The following is a 16,702-nucleotide window of genomic DNA, read 5'->3' as shown; positions in this document are numbered from 1 at the left end:
TAGTAAAGTATCTTTATAGCAACACTTTATATATGAATAATCTTCATGTAGTCATAAAAAGTTATGGTCCTAATTTTGTGCTAAATAAGAATAAACTTCATATCGTTTTAAGAAACTTGCCTACACATAGCACAGTAAGATAATGAGAGAAAAACATTAAAGAGAATGCAAATGTTTAGGGACTTTTAAGATAATATTTAATTTGCTTATTTTAACACTATATAGAAAAATGTACTAGTTTTTTACAATTATGTATATCTTTTTTTTGTTAATGTCTATACATTAAATTTGACAGGCTCCATTAATTAAATATTAATATAGAGTATATTTTATCTCTACATCACTTGTACTAAATATAACTAAGTAAAAATAATAATTTTTGTAACTACAATGCTATTAAGTTATAACCTCTTTATAATAATAAAATTAGTTTAATCTCAACATTATAACTATTGAAAAATTTTCCTAATATATTACTATAAATGGATGTATAACAAAGGATTATGAAAATGTGTGCACAACTAAGTTCAATACTAGATCTAAATTCTCATTTAACATTGAACTAGACTATTATTAATTGGTACGCAGGTATCTAGCTAATTTTTATACCAATAAAAATGTAAAAGATTTTGTGGATATCACGTGGGTCTTGCTCCCTCTCTCTCTCAAGTTGCAAATTTTAAACTCTACTGGTACTTACTTTATTAGGAGTTGGCAGCAACAGACAAGAAATGAAATAAAATTTAAAGCAGTTGATAGCAACAGACAAGAAATGAAACAAAATTGAAAAGGGCCCGTGCTCCTTTATTGAAGTTTGGAATATAAAATAATGTATATAGTTGGCAATATTTAGGCACCAATAATGTACTTACTATTGACTGGTATTACTATTCGCATTCTCATAATAATGTGAAATGATGTATACATATAAATTGATAGCAATTGTGCATGAATTGATAATCTATAGCAACTTATATATTAAATATTAATGAACGGCGTTTACCTTGCAAAATTATTTACTTAACTAAGGGTTAGTTTGGTAATAATCATCTTGTGGGTTTTAAAACGATCATGGTCAGTTATGCTGAAGAATATTCCATTCCACTGTGAGTTATAAAGAAAGTTTATATGTGCTAATTAAAATTTTCCGTTAACATGTTGTGTCAATCATACGACTAACCTTATAATTGTACTGCGAAATAAAAAATAATTTCGCATATGCATACGTATGAATATGTAATTTTCATTTTATATGTTTTTTTTTTATCTCGTAATAAATAATTGATGGTGAAAAAACATAAACTATTATTTTTCATAAGGGTAAACAATAAGGAGATCTCCTCCATTCGTCTATCTACGAAAATTATGATAGCTACTTTTTGCAAGCAAGGATGTTGGTGTAATCTTTTCATATTAGGGCAATCGTAGCCTAGAACTATTACTCAGATGAATATTGTGAATTTCTTTTGAGCTATATTGTTTTAGGCAAAATATGATCTTTTAAATTGAAGTGAAGTTTGATTTGGAGGTAGTTGTCTTGAATTTCGGGAAGTCTAGGTTTTGAAAAATTGGGAAAGCCCATATTTTAGACGAGGTTATGTTGAAGTTTTGCTAGAAATTTCTTTGACATCTAAGCATATTACTCTCTCTATTTATTTTCTGATCAAATAAGTATCTCTTAACAAATAATGTTTTTAGTTAGCTAAACGAACATATTATTTTTCCATTGATTGTTATTTGTAAGTTTACTTTCTCACGTGCTTGGGTCAGGGCCTGACATTTTAGTTCTTCCATTTGTTCATCTATCCATCATCAATTATAAACGCCGAAGGCTATCATTTAGTAAGGGCATATTAATTTAATGCAACATCAGCTATCATCAACGCCTATCTTTCATTATTTAACTAAGGTTCTTAACTTATAGAACGTTCATGATTGAAAATTGTTGAAAGCAGCAGCTGTGAGAATTCAACAGCTGACTCTGATGACAAGCTGGCATGCCACCTCAGCTTCACTAATTTGCAATCAGAAAATGTAAAAGATTTACTGAGTTGCAAAATGAATTTACTGAAGAATCTCAACAAATGAGCACGCAAAAATTACGTTTCTAGAAGCTGAAAATGATTGGCTGATATTTGTCATATTCACAGGTTGTTATTTGTTAATTTCCAAATCTTACCCCTAGGCCAGCTCTTTCTTCTTTTTCCTTTCTGGATATAAATGAACCTAAGCTTGTATTCTCAATTCATTCAAGTCGTTATCTTTTATAAAGTATTTTGTGATTTATGCTCTGCTTGCTGTTCATAAGCAATTTATAGCAAATTTAAGTAAAACAACATCAAATTCCATATACTTTAACCGAGTAATCTTGATCATTAATTAAAATTAACTTCCATTATAGCTACGTCTTTATGAGGACATGATCTTGTTGATTGGCATAATTTTCCATACATACATACATACATATAGTAAAGATTGCTAAGTTTGGTCTTCATTCTCCAACGCCGTGATTGTTGCCGTGATTTTGGTGCTTGCATGTTGTTAATGGATGCAAGCAGTTAATTATCTTCTTTATGGTCTTTTCCTAATCCACCTCACCTAAAATCCCTTCTTTAAACTTCATTCTAAGATTAATGGATTAGTGAATCTTTCTTCTAAGAATTAAATTACTCATTTTAGGGAAGTGCGAAAATGGTATAGCCAATATCCATTTTAATTTAATGGGCAACCATCCTTAGCACAGAGAATGAATTTAAAAAAAAAAACAGTTAATAACATACCAACAGAACTTTCTGCTAGTAGGATATATATCAATGTCCGTCTATTATTAATAATAATATTATTATTATTTTACTCTTTGGAATGGGAGCTTTCAAAACCCCCCACGACTAAGTCCCCGTTTGGGATTGAGATTGAAACTCAATAAGCTGCTTATTTTATAATTTTTGATAAAAATAATGTTTGGTAAAATTTATAAAAAACTGCTTATTCCATAATTTTCTCTATTTCCCCAGCAGCTTTTAAAAGCAAGTAAAGGGTTGCTTTTCTTAAGCAGCTTATTCAATAAGTTACTACACCTTTTTAAAATACATATTATAACCTAAATATTTTGATAAAAAGGCAATTATATTGTAGTTATCCATAAACCCTAATATATAAATCATTAGATATTATATTACTGCCATAATTTTATTGCAAAAAATTATTGTGAATGTAATACATATTACTTTTTATTTTATTTAAATTATGTAAAAGAATAAATTTTTATCATATTGTATGTAATAGATTATGAAGTTCTTCAGAATTTTCTTAATTGAGTTTTTTTAATCAATTTTACATATTTAAGAAAAAAAATATGTCTAAACAATCTATTAAACATAAAATAAAAAAAAACAATTAAAACGTATGTCCACTTTGGTTATTATATAATACAACAACACTTTCGTAATAAGATTTACCAAACACATGTACTCTACTTTTCAAACTCACAGCAGCCGCAACAGCACAGTTTACCAACACCAAACAACTTTTTTAATCAGCAGCTTATTTCATCTGCACAGCACAAGTAGCTTATTTCATCAGCCTCCGCAATCCCAAATTGGTTCTAATTCTCGGTGTGAAAACAGATTATGTTCCAATGTGGAACGACATCTTGTGATAATGAACCATCTATTAAGATTATGCAATATGAATTCTTTAGAAGAAGTTATTTGTTCAACATTTAAAATTGATGTTAGCAGCTATGTTTATCAATACAATAATGCTAATTAAACTTACTTAGATAGAATACTTAGTTTGTATTCCAACTGATATGGTAAATGATGTGTCGCTAATTATTAATTGACTTAAGTGATAGTTAATTAATTATTAAGCCTTATCCTTTCTAATTTAAATAATAAAATTATATTAAGAACACATTAATGAAGATACAAATTAAATATCTCAAGTGAGTAAAAATAATACTACCCTTATAAATTAACTATTCTTCTTTGGACACCAGCTAGTTAATTGCATTGTAAATCACTAAAAAGCATCCTTTGGTTTCGTGGGCGTTAAACACAACACACAAATTAATTTGGATCAAGGCGTTAATTAAAGCCTTTTATGATTTTACGAGTTCAGCTGGCTGATTTGTTGAATACACAATTGATCAATGCCGAGAATTAGCACATGGGTTGTGGGATCCACCCAATGGCGAAGTTAAGGGTTGGCTAATCCGAGCTGCAGTCCGGGTAAGTTTTTTTAAAAAATAATAATTAATTATAATTTATGAATTTGTCTTTATTAATACTTATAAAAATAAATAAATTTAATAACTCACCCCAAAATATGGTGCTAGCTTCGCCACTGGATCCTTCTTCTGCTGTAATCTCTATGAAAACATTAGTTATGTAAATGTGCATATAGTGGATTAGTTTTCAATAAATTTCTGAAGTAATAATCCGAAATTTTCATGAGATTTGTAAAATAATCATCAGCTTTTCTTGTTCATCTACAAAAACAGACAAAAAATTTGTACCACCTATGGATTATAACTGTGTAAAATTAAGATTTAATTACAATCAGGACCTTGCATTTTATTCAACTCAAGATGATCAGGGAATACAATTTATACAAGTCAGCAGCTGATTTTATTAAAAAATTAGGGGAAAAAAAGACAAAACAGGTTATCATGAACTACCATTAGGGCAGATCCAAAGGCAAATAATAAAAAGAACACTAAATTATTCTGCATTATGAATGGAAAAAACAGTTCGGACAAACGAGGTATAAATAGATAAATTAAATAACCACTTGTAGGAATTAGGTATATCTTTACATAAAGTCTTCTGAGGTCATTATCTTATTTATCTTGATATAAGTAAGCCATTGGCCGAGACATCATACATAGGGGATAACATCAATGAATAAAACTTTTATTTTAGGTTTCATTAATAAAATGGCCAATGAAAATTTTGACTTAAAATAATGATATAAACTTTTATTTATTTATTTTTTAAATTTTAGCATTTGAACCATGGACCACTAGACCTAGTAGAATTCGAATATAGTATTATATGATATAAACTTTTATTGGGTCTTTCCCAATCCAATGGATGAAAATTTAAATACAAATTTTAAGTTGAAGGAAAAACCCAACAACATGTAAATTTTTTAGCTAAGCTAAAAATTGAACACAGTGAGAAACTAATGTGGAAACTTGAACGAAACAAATTTACTTGAAATAAAATGACACTGATCAATATTAGATTTATTTAGACGTAATAAAATGATCAAGAAGATAAGCGGCTTCCTGATCAAATCAATTCAAAGGACATGAGAAGCTTCACGTTTTTATACTCGTTGCCCTTGCGGTCATGAAGTGGAACCGCACGAATCCCTTGTCTTAGTTCAGAAACTGGTAAGCATGTTTGGCCTCCGAAATCATCCTTTTGGAGAATGTCATCACGCTCGTGAATTTCAATCCTGAGCAGAGCAAGTTCCGGAACGGTAAGCTGGAACTTGAATTCCTTGTTCCAAGCAGGTACCCAACTGTCCTTAATGGGCTCTGTTTGATCCGTCATTGAAGAAGTATCACCAGGGACTCCAGCAATACCCACCTTTGCATAAAAATCCGGAGGGGAACATGCATCAAAGTAAGTGTGATGAAACTCCTTATCCCATCCTTCTCCGGAGTATAGAGTCACCTTCAAAGTCGTTTTCACTGGTAAATTGACTTCGGAATCGAACAGGTCTCTGTAGAGTCCTGTCTTCTCCAACAGAAATTCCGGTTTCTTAACATACCCACACCCACCGTTGGCTCTGAACATTCCGTGCATCAACCAGAGTGGTCTGCCGTATCCCTGCATATTAAATGCAACCATTTGTGCCCCGTGCGACCAAGCAATTAGTGGGTTGTAATTCGATGAGTCTATACGTAGACCCTTCGGATACACCCTCAGTACATTACTCTGGGTGAATCTGACGATATCTTGTCCGTACTTTTTCGTTACAGCCCTTTCAAGCTGTAGCTCACTTAAGCTAAGACGTCTCACTCTATCGACCTCCACCTTCAACCATTCCTTTAAGCCACCTTTAGGCTTGCCAGCATGCATACTGATTAAATGTCTGTACTTTGGCGCCTCTACAACATTTTGCTGCGTCTTTCCAGAATCTCCATCAGCATTAGTGCTACCTTCTTCATCCGAATAATCTTTATCATTGGTACTACCATTAGTAGTTTTAACAATTCCTTTAAGGTTGGGTACCTCTTCTCCCCATTCAGCTTCATCGGCTGATGATGAAGCTGAGGGTCTTGGGTACTCCTGGTGCTTTGCTTTCTGTCCACAAACTTTTTTCCGTGTGTGATTGAACATTTTCATGAACGGTGGGAAGTTCACATGGCAAGAGGTACTCTTAGGCAGCTCATTCTCTTTGTCCTTGGCCTTATCCTCTGGCGGTTTGGTGGAAATGATGATCTTTCCCTTCAGCGATTCCGGGGAAGGGAATTCTGTTAAGCACTCTGAGCCGTCTGAGTCAGCAGTAAGCAAGTCTTTTTTATCAAATATTCCAGTCACCAACTCTGCTACTTTATCCTGAAGATTTGGAGGAAGATGATCTTCAAAGGTTATAACAACTGGATACTCGGATGCATCAAAGGCATACTTTTTGATAGTCTCCAAACATGTGGTGAGATCCACAGGAGCAGTAAGAGTGCCTCCATGACAAACCTCCACACCATCTTTCTTCTTGGAACTTGGCCACAAATCCAATTCAATCCCTCTCAAGCCTCTCTTAAGTGCATCTTTGATGGGAGCAGCGCTGCACTTACTATTAAGCTGATTCCCAGTCAGATAAGAATTGTGGCCTGTGTAAATGAAGTAATGGGACAACGGGGCTTTCATGTCTTGATGCACCCCACGAGAAGGACAAAGCGGGGAATTTTTTTCGCTAAGCAGGTACTTAAAGAAAGCTTCAAGATTGAGACCTTTCCGTTGATCAGAACTATGCGGATGCTTTAGATTGAGCTGATCGTCCATGCTGTCAATAATCGCTTGCGCATCTTCTTTCTTAGGGTTTCTTTCTTTCTGAACCTCAACCAAAAACCGATGCAGATGATCAACGGTCATGATGCCATTCTCCGAGTATTGATTGAACAAAGACTCGATGGCCTCCGGCGGCTCTGACACGCCAACATGGAACCATCGCCGAAAGCAGAAGCAGACTCTATAACTCTGTTTGCCCATGGGAAGTGGTTAATCCTACCTACATTGAATTCAAACAATTATTTATTCGTTTTCCATTTTTATTTGATTTTGTTAAAATAAGGATATTGAAATTTTTGCACAAAAATTTTCCAATTTCCAAAAGACAAAATCGTGTAACTCTAGTATATTGACTTTGTATTATAAAATTAAGCAATTTTTTTTTTTTTTTAAGATGTTCTTCAATTAAAAAAAAATTTAAGTTTCTATCTTAGGCGGAGATGAGAGCTTCAATTGAAATCGAAAGGCTAGAGAAGTGTGAGTCTAAGACAATAATAATCTTCTCACAGTATTAGGTTACGTGTCGGCCGTTTACACTTTTCAATGGATGAAAATTCATAAAGAAGAAACTATTTGTTGGACCTACGAAGAAATTATTAGTTGGACCTACACGTTTTATTTAAACTTTATTATTTTTATTCAACTAAATTATATAAACAGTTTGTAAATTTGTATGCATAAATATGAATGAAAATAAAAACAAATATTTAACAGCAGCATCGATATTTTCATATGTTGAGTTGTGTTCCCACGTTGATTAATAAAAGAAAATTATTTGAGTTGTGTTCTACATTAATTAATAAAAAAAAGTTATTAAAATCTATAAATATGATATGTCACTCTACTTTATAGATTAATTTTTTGAGTTAGATATATAAAAGTCTATACTAATCTCTTTCTAACAAATATTATTAAAGTGTGACCTTAATGCTCAAGTCAACCGTATCAAACAAAAGGACTAGGATCCGGCGGCGAAACCCCCCACACCATTAAATTGAATTTTATATTTTTAAACATCTTTCATGTTTTAGTGTTTTGTATCCCTGTCGTTACTCTACTTTAACAGGTGGGGACGTTTTGTAACTTTGATGCTCTGTTTCTTCACTCCTAAACGCTGCGAAATCTTTAACATTTTAAGAGAAAAACGAGTCTGTCGGCTGGTTTCTGGTTATTACATATTTTCAAGGAAAAAAGAAAAAAGAAAAGTACATAGAGTGAAAGAATCGGATGAAAAAAAAAATGATCGATAGAAAGAGAAAAGAGAAAAGTACCTTGGAATCTATTGGAATTGCAAGGCGCTTCGCTGTAGAGTAGACGCAGAAACACAGTCTATTTTCAGTAACAACAGATTAAAATACGAAAAAAAAATAGATTCTTATGAGAAACAAAATAGAGATGGAGAGATGGTGGATTTTATGTGTGTATATATATATATATAGAGAGAGAGAGAGAGACGCGCCACAGAGGCGGGCTGGAGATGATGGAATTGCTAGAATTAGTGTGATATTTTTAAAGTAAACTACTCGGGCGTTGACTTACCAGGCAATAGCAATAGGCATCTTTACTCATTCAAAAATTCCCATTTAATATTGGAATACAGTCCCCCAATAGCTTTAGCTAATTAGCTTGGTGGAAACTTACGACATGTGTCGTAATTACATTTAATATGTGATTGAGATATGTTCTTCTTTGTTCTCTCTGATTAAATGCATTTAACCAACCCCAGCTTCCTTGTATTAAACTCTCACTGCAACCAATGCCTCAATCCCCATGCCTCTAGCGTGAATTCAGGCTACCAAGCAGGAACTTGGATGCACTACAATTATAACGATGTCTCCTCTCCTCACCTCCTCATGTACGGTAAATACTCATTTATTATGTTGGATAAATTAATAATTTGGGTTAAATAACAAAATTGTCTGGTTTTAATTTAGATATATGTCCTGAATTAGTATTTTCGTTAAATGTATAAAATAATTTTTTTAAAAGGTAATTATCCATCGACGATCTGTTTTTTTTTTAATTTTTTTTAAAATACACAATTTTTTTTTAGCGGCGCTCCACTTGAAGTTAATATTTTTTTCACTAATCTACTTATATTATAACACTGTTAGAACTTTGCTAACATCATAAGAGTAAAATTATCTGTTTTTTTTAATTTTTTCAAAAAGACACAAATGTTTTTTTTAGCGGCGCTCCACTTGAAGTAAATATTTTTTTTTTCACTAGCCTACTCATGTTATAACATTGTTAGAACTTTGTTGACATCATAAAAGTAAAATTATTATTTCACAACAACATTGTTTGAAGACAGAAGTTAACATGTGCAAAATAATATAACTTTAAGTGGAGTTCAGCAAAAAAAAAAAAATTAAGAATTGTATTTTTTCAAAAAATGCAAAAAAAAAGTGGCTGGTGGATAATTATTTTTTTACATTTGGGAGTAAAAAAGTCATTTGTACAATATTCCGTTAGTTCTCTTAACAATTTGAAGACGGAAGTGGATAAATGCAAAATAATATAATTTCGAGTGGAGTTTAGCAAAAAAAATTTAAGAATTGTGTATTTTTTAAAAAGTGCAAAAAAATAGGTGGTCGGTGGATAATTACATTTTTTAAATCTTTTAGGACCCTATGAAAATAATTAATTAAATACAAAAATTAATAATGACTAAAATATAAACGTGCATCTAAAGTTTTTTGTTTTCACCTTGATCTTATATTGAATTGAGCTTCATCTATAATTTGGTGTAGAACATACATTGTATATGGTATATTTATCTTTCTTTCTTTCTAGCGTATTCCAAATTTAGGAATTATGTAACAAATTGATGTATATTCTAGTAGGCATTATAACAGATATTGTATTAGAATATATATGTAATATGTTAAAATCAGTTAGCAAGAAGAATTATGTATGGTAATCACTCGAGAAGACACTACGTGCTTGAGGAACTATGACTTTGTAATTTTATAAGTACATGTATATATAAACAAAACTCTTCTTAAAACAAAAATTTATTTCTAAATTAACAAATATTCCTTTTATCAGTAAATTAATAAATCATTCATTTCTTGATAAATAAATGACTGCACTAAGAAAATATACTTTCTTAGTATGAACAATGTTATGTTATAGAGATTCTGTTGTATATATACCAAACAACTCCTTAAATTATTCAATATATACAATAGTCTTTATACAGAAGTAGTGTTAGCATATATGTTTCCATAATGTTGATTTTGATGATAACAAACAAGATTAAGAATGATTAATCTTTTAAGTTCAAATTATTTTTTATACATTTTAAATAAATCATTATTTTCATATTATAAAGGTTTTATAGTTAATGGAAAAATGATTTCATGAAATTACTTGTTTTTCAAATTTATGGTTTAATTGAAAGAGTTTTGAAAAAACTTCGAAATCAACAAATATTGCTTGACATTTTGGAGAATGACTTATTTGAAAAGTTTCATAACATTTTGGGTCATATCATAATTTTAAAAAATTTTGGGAATAACAAGCATTATTTAGATATTTTGAAATTAGACTTATTTGTAAAATTTATAACGTTTTGGGTCATAGTACAGTTATGAAAAATATTGGGGTAAAACTATAATTTTTAAAAAATAGTTCACTATAGCCAACACTGTAGCAAAGCGGCTCAGCGGATGTTACAAAGCGGCAATCTGATTATAGGCAGAAACTCTTTGGAATGAAAGCGCCTAACCGGATTCATAAAAGCGGCATACTAGATGTTTAGAAATTTAAATTTTTGAATATAACGGTAAAATGAAGCGACTAACCGGATTCACAAAAGTGACAAGTCGGTTATTACCAGAAAGTCAATAACGACTAGTTTTCTTCCTCAACTATAAATTGACTCAAATCAAACTCATTCAAGAATATACAACTGATATTTTGAGCAATTATCTACAAATCTAAGAGCATAAACTTTGTATTCATTTTCATTTATTCACACATATTGAGCTTTCATTTGTATTCAAACACATTGTGTGAGAGAAATTTTTGTAATCTTTTTGTAAAATCAAATTGAGAGGTTGTAAGTGTTGGGATACACTTAGGTTAAGAGATTGATGATAATATCTTGTTGTAAAAGTTCATTGACACATTGGAAGTCAATTGTAAGCGTTAAAAATCTTGGGAGGCTTGAATAGTGAAATCATCAAGCCTGGTGTGCTTGGAGGCATGGATGTAGGAGGTGATTGCCGAACCACGTAAAAATTATTGTGTTTGCTCTCTCTTCCCTTACTTTTTATTATTGAGCTTTATTGAATTTATTGTTTTTTATTTGATTAAGGCAATAGATTATTGTTGTGCAATTTGTTTAACTTAAGTTTTAAAAACTCAATTTACCCCATTCTTGGATTACCTAGTTAGTATTTCAAGTAATAGTTAAGTTACATAGTCTGTAATTTATAACAACCCGAAATTAATTTCTTATAATCCTTCAATTATTATTTGACAACTAATAATTGAGTCATTAAAAAAAGAAAAAAATTAATTTTGAGTTGTATACATATATCTTAATATAAAGTCTTTGTAAGTCGCTCTAAAAATAAATAAATGAATAAATAAAAGTCTTCCTCGTAAGACTTATTTTATTCTTAATATATTGTTCACACCTTGATATAAGTAAGTCAGGGCATGACATCAACAACATGACAGAGGATGACATCGGCAGATAATATTTATATTGCAAGTGGGAGATCTTTTTATATAATCACACTAATTCATTATTATTATTATTTTAATAATTGCTATCGTATTCATTTTAAGTTGTTGAAAGTAACATTATCTGCTGACTCTTACGATTAATTTAATTCTTCTCTTTAGGAAGTATGCCGCTGCTGCCGTACGTCTATTGCTACGGGAACCTTACCTTCCCCAGACAAAATACGAAGTAAAAGAAATTTAATCTAATTAAATTACTTAATTAAAAAGTACTTATCTAGTTAAGGTTTTTCTCTCCTTTTAATGTTTTTTTTTCCTCTTGATCTGATCTATTTGGAATACTTAATTGAAAAGAACTTATCTAGTTAATTATGCAGATTATTTTTATCCTCGAACTTTTAAATTATACTTGGATCGTTTGCTTTGGTCTAAGCATAGATGGGTCACGAGCATTTAAAATTTAGTAAATTCAAGTCCTCCCTCGCCATCAGCAGTTGCATTATTTATATTCTGTTAATTTCAATATAAAAGATGTTAGTCAAAATGTTTTAATCTAAATATCAGTGCTCATTTAATACCATTCAAATTCAGAGACGAAAATTTTATTTTTTAAAGACATTTGAAAACTTAAGATGAAATTCTGACCAAAAAAAGTTATAAATTTTAAAATAAACTATCCGAAACCACAGAACTCTTGATGAATTGACTGAATTATTTTCAAGTAGGTTTATTTAATTAATCACCCGAAAAGGATAATAATTAAAAAATTAATTTAGATTTTGAAATAAAAATTAACTGTAAACGAGGAATTGAGAATCAACAGAATTAAAATAAAAAAAAAAAAGGCACGCCTGTAAGTTCCTACACACATCGAAATATCAAAAGAAAATTTTATTATTTAAAGGGATAGCCTTGAGTAATTGGTTTGTGAAGAATATGATAGCTGTAACTAAAATACTGTTGATAGATCCTTTTCGTTAGGCTGAGATTTCAAAATTCACAATTGCCAACTGCCATGACCAGTCAATTAATTTCGCTCAGAGTCCAGCAAATTTGCGTGCATTAATGTACAAGTTTATTAAACAACAACATTTGAGTTTACTTGCATTCCACTAATTGAACTTCGGCCCAGTGGGCCTGTGGGCATGAGCCCAATTCCTCCTCTTCGTGAATAACAGAGCAATCGACGGGGAATCGGCGGGCGAGCGAGTGAGCGAGCGAGCGAGAGGGAGGGAAAGTGAGAAACCTGCTGATGCCGGACAGAGAGAAGTTGAGCAATCCGGCGTCGTTTCCTTCCACTGTTAATTTGCTCCAAAAGGGTGGGTGACCCTCAACTCTTAAATCTTCAATTTTTGTTTACAAAGCGATCTGTTTAATCTCGCACTGGAATCTTTTGGATCATTAGAAGTAAAAACGCCGTGCTTTTGTTTTCTTCATAGTTATCTTTGTGTGACGTCATTAATGGATGTGGTGCTTGATTTATCTAGATACCCTTTTAAGCAATTTATTTGGTTTTCATGAAATTAAGTATAACATCTGATAGTATTCATTTACTTTAGCTTCAATCATTATATACCGTGATAATTTATGCTTTTCTTTTCTTTTTTTTTTGAATTTTGAGTAACTATGACCGAGTCTTTGCTAACTTAATAAAAACTCGGGTAAATTGTTGTGAATTGGTTATCGTGCAAATGAAAATTCACGGCATTCTTGTAAAAATTCATACTTTTTAGTAGGAGATCTGTTAGTTCATGGAAGCGAATTGACACAAGTGTCTTGTTCTCAAGTGTCTGACACGTCTTCTCTTCAATTCAAATGCTATATAATGCATATATTTTTTTAATATTTTTCTGTACTTTTAAGTGACCTAATGCCGTGAAAGGATTATTGTATGATTATTGTTAAAGTTCTTTGATGTTGGCTTGGTAGGTGTAGGATCCAGCTGAGGAAATGGCAGATGGAGATGAGGACTTGCCAAGGGATGCAAAGATTGTAAAATCGCTGCTGAAATCAATGGGTGTGGAGGACTATGAGCCCCGTGTTATACACCAGTTTCTGGAGTTGTGGTACCGTTATGTTGTCGATGTATTGACTGATGCACAGGTCTATTCTGAGCATGCTGGCAAAAATACCATTGATTGTGATGATGTCAAGCTTGCTGTCCAGTCTAAAGTCAATTCCAGCTTCTCACAACCCCCAGCAAGAGAGGTAGGTTAGCAATAGAGTTTTCCTTAATGTCCTAACCTTAGTCTGCGCTAACTTGTTTTTAGAGCACAAATGCGAATTCAAAGGGAATTGAGGCATATGATAATTTTCCTGTTTTCTTCTGTCCGGCATTTGTTTGGTTTGCCCTTGGTTCTGAATTTAATGTGATTGAATTGATTGATGGCTTGTACCACTCTTGTTCTGTCAATATATGCTTAGAATATCTTGCTAATCCAGGGATTTTATAACTTATTCATATAATATGCTCAAATGCACTTCTTTTGTATCATTTATATAGAGGACATGTAACATCCTTACTCTTAACCGTGGATCAGGTACTACTGGAATTAGCTAAAAACAGGAATAAAATTCCATTGCCAAAGTCAATAGCAGGGCGTGGTATCCCACTTCCTCCTGAGCAGGACACATTGATTAGCCCTAACTACCAGCTGTCGATTGAAAAGAAGCAATCTGCTCAGGCAGCGGAAGAAATGGAAGAAGATGAACAGAGTACCGAGCCGAATGCATCTGAAGAACAGAGGACAGATATGCTGCAACAAACCCCTCAAAAGGTCTCATTTCCCCTTGCTAGACGTACAAAGTGAGATCTTGATTTGCTGGCTTTTCGGGATCATCTCATCAACGCCGTGTTACCTGAGGACAATAGGGATAGGCTTGTGCCATCAACCATGTAAAAGAAGGAAGATTTAACATTCATCCTGATATTTTTTTGTATCATTGTAATAATCTGAAAATTTTCCTTGGCAGTGTTGATTTTTATTCGGGCCTTGTTTAAATTTATATATTCTGATGTAACAAAGTCATGCTACTATTAACTTAATTAAATATCAAAGTTGGGGTAACACGGCCTAGCCACTAGCCAGAAACCGAAAATAATTTCGATCTCACACTCTCGTGTTACGTGTTGATTAAAGAAAAGTGGAGAAGAAAGAGAAAAAAGTTTCTCAGTTCAGTTACTTGCTGTTTCTTTCCAGTCTAAGAGATTCTTTAATCCAATTCAAGAAAAAATCTTACAACCGAACAATTGGAGAGCGAAGCCACTGGTATTTTAGAAGGCGAAGGAAAAATATGCCATTGCTGTACGAAACCTCAAATGAAAAAGTTTATAGAAACCTCATCCTCAAATCAAGAGATGCTAGAAATGGCGAAGAGCAGGCACTTTATAAGGGTATTAATTTCAACCCGGTTATCTCTGCCAATGTAATACAACAGTTTCAAATGGGCAACGAGCAAGTCACTGAAGTAAAAGGAGCAGATAACTAAGATTTGTGGGGGCTTAAGACATACAACATAATCTGAGAATTTTTTTAACTCAAATGGGGGTAGTTGATCTCACTTGCCCTTCCGTTCATACAGACGGTGTTTAAAGGATCGACCGAAAACTGGAATTATCCCAGAATCAGAGTTTAAGAAATGGTAGTAAGTTCTTTACTAAATTCGTATCACCTTTTTTTTTTTCTTTTTTCTTTCTATTGGAATTATCTCAAATTTATCAGTTTGCACCAAATATATATATATACACACACACACACACAAGCAATTCGTTCGGTTTATTATACTAATAGTGCGTTTATTTTATAGGAATGGGAATATGGTAGAATGAGAATGGGCTAGGAATGTGAATGAGCTGGAATGAGAATGAGATTTCAATATTTACTTAGAAAAAATAAATGAGAATGGAAATGTGCTGGAATGCCATTGATGTGTTTACTTGGAAAAATAAATGGGAATGAGGAATGATAATGATAATCAATTTACCAAAATACCCATATTATTAATAATTAATAAAAATAATTAATTTATCATTATTAACAATATTATCATTATTGTTGTTGTTATCATTATTATTTTTATTAATATTATCATTATTAACATTTATTATTATTATTATATTTTATTAACATTTATTATTATTAATTACTATTAATATTATCATTATTATTATATTTTATTAACATTTATTATTATTAATTACTATTAATATTATCATTATTAACATTTATTATTATTATTATTTAATTAATATCATTTTTATAATAATATTTATACATGTATCTAGATAATGAAAATTACATTATTATTATTATTATTATTAAATTCATTATTATTATTAAGTTTTATTAACTTTTTTATTTTAGTTATTATTAATTATTGTTATTATTATTTTTATTAATAATATTATAATAATAATAATAATAACAACAACAATAATGATAATATTGTTAATAATGATAAATTAATTATTTTTATTAATTATTATTTTTATCATTATTTTTATTGTTAATAATGATAATATTAATAATAATAATAATAATTATTATTATTATCAATGACATTTAAAATAATAAAATTAATTGTTATTTGAATGAGGGAAATTTGAGAAATATAAAAAAATAGAGAGATACAAAAGTAAACATATATTCTATTTTCATTCTCAACCCCCCATAAGAATGAGATTCTAATTTCTTATTCCCAAATTGTGTGGCACCCACACATTTTATTCGCATTCTCAAATTACATTTTGTCAAATAAATATGAATTTCATTCTCATTCTTTCATTTCAATTCTCTATTCCACGAAGTAAACACACCATAAATAGAAACAGTCCCAATCATTATATCCTAGGAGAAAGATGTATCTGGACTTCTTGTGACCAAATAAGTAAATGCAAAGATAAAAGGCAAGCGTGCACAATAATTAGTCGAGACATAATAAGTTAATAATAGCTTGGACAAAAGACAAACAGTGCCTCA

General features: G+C 31.2%; 2 protein-coding genes across 3 annotated transcripts; one reads left to right on the top strand and one right to left on the bottom strand.

Moving 5' to 3' along the window:
* Positions 1–5,241: 5,241 nt before the first annotated feature.
* LOC18043460 (phosphoinositide phospholipase C 2) lies at positions 5,242–8,327 on the bottom strand. The gene is made up of 2 exons (XM_006437414.2): positions 8,297–8,327; positions 5,242–7,245 (listed from the first exon to the last, which is right to left on the bottom strand). Exon 2 carries the CDS (start codon positions 7,224–7,226, stop codon positions 5,298–5,300), a length of 1,929 nt encoding a protein of 642 aa, XP_006437477.1. The 5' UTR covers positions 7,227–7,245; positions 8,297–8,327; the 3' UTR covers positions 5,242–5,297.
* Positions 8,328–12,921: 4,594 nt separating this feature from the next.
* On the top strand, positions 12,922–14,708 carry LOC18043332 (transcription initiation factor TFIID subunit 9). 2 transcript variants are annotated; one of them, XM_006437412.2, is made up of 3 exons: positions 12,922–13,042; positions 13,653–13,931; positions 14,264–14,708. In XM_006437412.2, the coding sequence occupies exons 2-3, from the start codon at positions 13,674–13,676 to the stop codon at positions 14,531–14,533; spliced, it is 528 nt and encodes a 175-aa protein (XP_006437475.1). In that variant the 5' UTR covers positions 12,922–13,042; positions 13,653–13,673; the 3' UTR covers positions 14,534–14,708. The 2 variants fall into 2 exon arrangements, with proteins under 2 accessions (XP_006437475.1, XP_024041677.1); XM_024185909.1 differs by having other exon boundaries at positions 13,650–13,931.
* The last annotated feature ends 1,994 nt before the right edge of the window (positions 14,709–16,702 follow it).

This window comes from Citrus clementina, unplaced genomic scaffold, assembly GCF_000493195.1.
Source record: "Citrus clementina cultivar Clemenules unplaced genomic scaffold, Citrus_clementina_v1.0 scaffold_4, whole genome shotgun sequence".
NCBI classification, from domain to species: Eukaryota; Viridiplantae; Streptophyta; class Magnoliopsida; order Sapindales; family Rutaceae; genus Citrus; species Citrus x clementina.
This window is presented reverse-complemented; position numbering and strand designations above follow the sequence as displayed.

Bases quoted from the DNA above. Each gene is read 5' to 3' on its own strand.
- LOC18043460 (XM_006437414.2), bottom strand. From the start codon at position 7,226: ATGGGCAAACAGAGTTATAGAGTCTGCTTCTGCTTTCGGCGATGGTTC.
- LOC18043332 (XM_006437412.2), top strand. From the start codon at position 13,674: ATGGCAGATGGAGATGAGGACTTGCCAAGGGATGCAAAGATTGTAAAA. The intron at 13,932-14,263 runs GTAGGTTAGCAA...ACCGTGGATCAG, and splicing joins CACAACCCCCAGCAAGAGAG to GTACTACTGGAATTAGCTAA.